This window comes from Anguilla anguilla, chromosome 12 (genome assembly GCF_013347855.1).
Source record: "Anguilla anguilla isolate fAngAng1 chromosome 12, fAngAng1.pri, whole genome shotgun sequence".
NCBI lineage: Eukaryota > Metazoa > Chordata > Actinopteri > Anguilliformes > Anguillidae > Anguilla > Anguilla anguilla.
Window position 1 is genome coordinate 9338417 of NC_049212.1, and position 4538 is coordinate 9342954.

The window sequence follows — 4538 nt, forward strand, 5'->3', positions numbered from 1 at the left end:
AGGCCTCCGCTTAACCTTTACTCTGCGTTACGTCATCACAAATATTTTAAACGATAACTGTGATGGAGGCGCTTATGTTCTCTTTCGTTTTGAGTTGCTCTAGATAAGAGTCTTTACCTGATTATGTTAAATCTGAAATTGGACATTACTGTTTATAAACGGACCAAAAAACTAGCTTCATGTTTCTTCTCTTTGAAACCCAGTCTTTCTTCATGTGGGGACTGTAATGAAACTGTTCATTACATTCTTCCGCTGTAGATAGCTCAGATCACACAGAGATTTGGCTGATCCTCGATCAGTAGCTGAGGGTACACTGTGCTGTAGATTTGGCTGATCCTGGGTCAGTAGCTGAGGGCGCACTGTGCTGTAGATTTGGCTGATCCTGGGTCAGTAGCTGAGGGCGCACAGATCTTCTGTTTTTCTTTGACTCGCCCTACAGCCTGGGCACTGCTGCGTCCACCGCCAACCTGCTGGACGACGTGGAGGGAAATCCATGTGGTGACTTATTATTATTATTATTATTATTTAATGGAAATAGTCTTATTAGTAATAATATTTGGCTGTAATTATTTGTAGTAGTATTGAGGTGATTGTATTATTTGCTTTGTGTTTTTTTTTTCTGTTAAATATATTAATATATCATGTTAATTCAGAGGAAGAGGGCCAGCTTAGGAGACCAGCCACACAGGAAGAGGTGGAGCCCCAAAAGGAAGAATCATGGTGAGAGAGACCAGCAGTCTCCTGTTCCCAAGTCCTGACTTTACAGGCATTTAGCAGACGCTCTTATCCAGAGCGATGCACACAGCTTTTTATGTGGTGTCCGTTCACACAGCTGAATATGTACTGCAGCAATGTGCCTTTGCTCAGGGGTACCTCAGCTGTGTCCCATATGGGAATCAAACCTGCAAGCCCAGTTTCTGAACCAATATACTGCAGTACCGCACGGGCTGTGACATCAAAGGAACCTGGCCTGCTGACCATAGTGTGTACACTGCTGACTCATTAGATTCTCTCACCCCGGACATTCAGTCATGTGATTAGCTGCCTGGTTGATGATTGGCGGCCAACGGTGAGGTTTGTTTTGATGAGTGGGGAGGGTTGTGAAAATCCGTTAGCGCTCAGAGAAGGGTTGGCGGTAAGTGTGCAGGGTTGGTGGGGAGGGTTGTGAGCGCTCAGAGAAGGGTTGGCGGTAAGTTTGTAGGGTTGGTGGGGAGGGTTGGCGGTAAGTTTCTAGGGTTGGTGGGGAGGGTTGTGAGCGCTCAGAGAAGGGAGAAGGGTTGGCGGTAAGTGTGTAGGGTTGGTGGGGAGGAGGACCACTGAGGGGGGTTTCGGCAGGGCGGTCGGAGAGAGAGACGCGGTCTGATGGAAATGTTGCTCACAAGTGTTTCTGAATCCTTCACGTGCAGATCGGGCCTGGACGCACCACTTCAGGGTTTCCACGGCAACGACAAATACATCCCGCCCCTCCACCCGCCGTGACTGGTGGCTCGGCCGCTCTTTGACCCCTCCTCCTCTCACCCGGACCAGCCAATCCCTGCACCCCCTCAAACTGTGCCACGCCCACTGAGGAGGTGGCCTCAACAGAACTATGTCCTCCTCCTAACTTTGGGCCTGTGACGGTTTTTTTATTACCATTATAACCATTATAATTATCTGTTTATTTTTGATTGCTTAGAATCAGAACACAAATGCAGTCTTTGTGTCCTTTTTTTATCTTTTTTTTTGCCCTGAAATTTCTATTGAGAAGAAGAAAAAAAAAATTGAATTATGATGATTAATTTTCCTTATGAATTGATTGTGTCTTGCTAGTATCTTTTTTTGTGTGGTTCAGGCGATGTCTGGCCTGACCAGTGTCTACAGATCAGACGTGCTGGAGCACTGGGGACTTTTTCTGAGTTATTCCATGATCTGGCAACCCGTGAGCAGCCATTTTCTGAGTCTCCTGGGGGACAGAGACTTGAACACTTTCCCAGGAGCCTCTGCTTCATGGCACAGGTTCCGCTGCTGGCTTTTACATCAGGATTCGGAATGCAGGATGACCTTTGACCCTCAAAGTGCTCCTCGGCTTATGGGAGAACCGGCCACATGCCAAAAATCCCCCCCCTCCCTCCCCACCTCTCATCCTCTCGCAGGAAATTGGACAGGAAGTTGGAGAAAGCCGGTGAACCCATGCTTGGACAGCTTAAAGCTCCTCCTTATTTGACCGCCCCAGAGGATCACGGTCTGCGGTGTTGCTTGCTGGCTGCGGCCCCGTCTCCGGGTGTGTGCATCACTGGGGCAAAAACCGGTATCAAACAAGATGGCAGCTGCTGTGAAGAACCAGAGCCTCCACAACAAACCACTGGGCCACAGCAGAGAATGAGGCGGCTTTTAGGAAGACCAAATGTGAGCCCTGCTCTCAGTTTAGTTAGGCCCTGCTCTCACTTTAGTTAGGCCCTGCTCTCGTTTTAGTTAGGCCCTGGTTTAGTTAGGCCCTGCTCTTGGTTTAGTTAGGCCCTGCTGTCGCTTTATTTAGGCCCTACTCTTGCTTTAGTTAGGCCCTGCTCTCACTTTAGTTAGGCCCTGCTCTCGCTTTAGTTAGGCCCTGGTTTTGTTAGGCCCTGCTCTCACTTTAGTTAGGCCCTGGTTTAGTTAGGCCCTGCTCTTGGTTTAGTTAGGCCCTGCTCTCGCTTTATTTAGGCCCTGCTCTCGCTTTAGTTAGGCCCTGGTTTTGTTAGGCCCTGCTCTCACTTTAGTTAGGCCCTGGTTTAGTTAGGCCCTGCTCTCGCATTATTTAGGCCCTGCTCTCGCTTTAGTTAGGCCCTGGTTTTGTTAGGTCCTGCTCTCGGTTTTGTTAGGCCCTGCTCTTGGTTTAGTTAGGCCCTGGTGTTGTTAGGTCCTACTCTCCGTTTTGTTAGGTCCTGCTCTCGGTTTTGTTAGGCCCTGGTGTTGTTAGGCCCTACTCTTGCTTTAGTTAGGCCCTGGTTTATTTAGGCCCTACTCTTGCTTTAGTTAGGCCCTGCTCTCACTTTAGTTAGGCCCTAGTTTAGTTAGGCCCTGCTCTCGCTTTATTTAGGCCCTACTCTTGCTTTAGTTAGGCCCTGGTTTAGTTAGGCCCTACTCTTGCTTTAGTTAGGCCCTGGTGTTGTTAGGTCCTGCTCTCCGTTTTGTTAGGCCCTGCTCTTGGTTTAGTTAGGCCCTGCTCTCGCTTTATTTAGGCCCTACTCTTGCTTTTGTTAGGCCTTGGTTTAGTTAGGCCCTACTCTTGCTTTAGTTAGGCCCTGGTGTTGTTAGGTCCTGCTCTCCGTTTAGTTAGGCCCTGCTCTTGGTTTAGTTAGGCCCTGCTCTCGCTTTATTTAGGCCCTACTCTTGCTTTAGTTAGGCCTTGGTGTTGTTAGGTCCTGCTCTCGGTTTTGTTAGGCCCTGCTCTTGGTTTTTAAGCTTGTTTTGATCAGACTGCGGTTGTGGCCCAGCCTGGTTTCTCAGCAGGGCTCACACCACACAAGCATCTCCACGCTGGAACGCTCCTACGCAGAGGAATGAGAGGAACAGGAAGTGTCCTGCCCCTCAACGCTCAACTGCCATATCTAAAAACTTCCCTAAGTGTTATTATTATTATTATTATAAACTGTCAAAACATTATTATTGTTATTGATGGCTCTAAAAATAATAATAATAGCAGTTCAGTTATAACTGCGTGACATGAAAGGAGTGTCCACCTAGGTAGAAAACAGTATTCTTTTTATGGTATTAATGTTCTTATTGTTAATTATTAGAGACATTTGATAGAGAAGATCCAGTAATATTTACCAGTAATTGATGGCTGTGTGTTTGTATCTTGTGAAATGGAAAATGGGGAGGGGAGTGGGGGGGGGCGGGTGGAAGATAAGGAAGGGGAGGAGGCCTCTGTTCAGAGATGATGTGGATTGTAAGGAAACCTGCGGTTCGATGGCTCAGTAAAATCGCAGAGGGTCACGATTGCAGTAACAAATTAAAGTTTTAAGTGGAAACTTTTAGCTTGTGGCCATGTTTGAATGGTATCTGCCTGCTGTCTCCCCCAGTCCCTTTGATTTTAAAACGGTTATTAAAAAGGTCACCCGTGCACCCCCCCCCCCCCCCCCCCCCATTTTTAATATCTGGTTATTACTTTGATACTTTTTAGTGTTAATCAGTTTAACCACCAGGGTCCAGGTTGAACTATGCGGTTGTTCCCTGTACTTGGACCGGTACTTCTCTCTAGGGGTTTTGTCATACTTGTTCCTGGTTATGGTTATACACTTTGTTGTACGTCGCTCTGGATAAGAGCGTCTGCCAAATGCCTGTAATGTAATGTAATGTAATGAACGCCACGTGTACAGTTTGGGTCTCGACCAGGTGTGGCAATGGTGGTTTGAATTGAAACCGGAGTCGTCTCTGATTTGAGTCTCTGAGTCAGCACAGGTGTTGCTGTAATGCACCTGCTGGCCTACTTAAACATTCAAATCCACAGATTCTCTGTCTCTTATGCACAAGCAGGTCAGCTTCGCACACCTGCCGTTCTGGCACGAGCACAAGGGGCG

General features: G+C 47.6%; 1 protein-coding gene across 1 annotated transcript in view; it reads left to right on the plus strand.

The window, feature by feature from the left end:
* The window catches only part of LOC118209895 (CUE domain-containing protein 1-like), a 30673-nt gene extending 28374 nt beyond the window's left edge, over nucleotides 1–2299 (plus strand). Inside the window, exons 10-12 of the mRNA XM_035385621.1 lie at nucleotides 440–498; nucleotides 654–720; nucleotides 1407–2299. Coding sequence (XP_035241512.1) covers nucleotides 440–498; nucleotides 654–720; nucleotide 1407 — 127 coding nt within the window. The 3' untranslated portion in view covers nucleotides 1408–2299. The remainder of the gene's footprint in view (nucleotides 1–439; nucleotides 499–653; nucleotides 721–1406) is intronic.
* Nucleotides 2300–4538: the final 2239 nt, after the last annotated feature.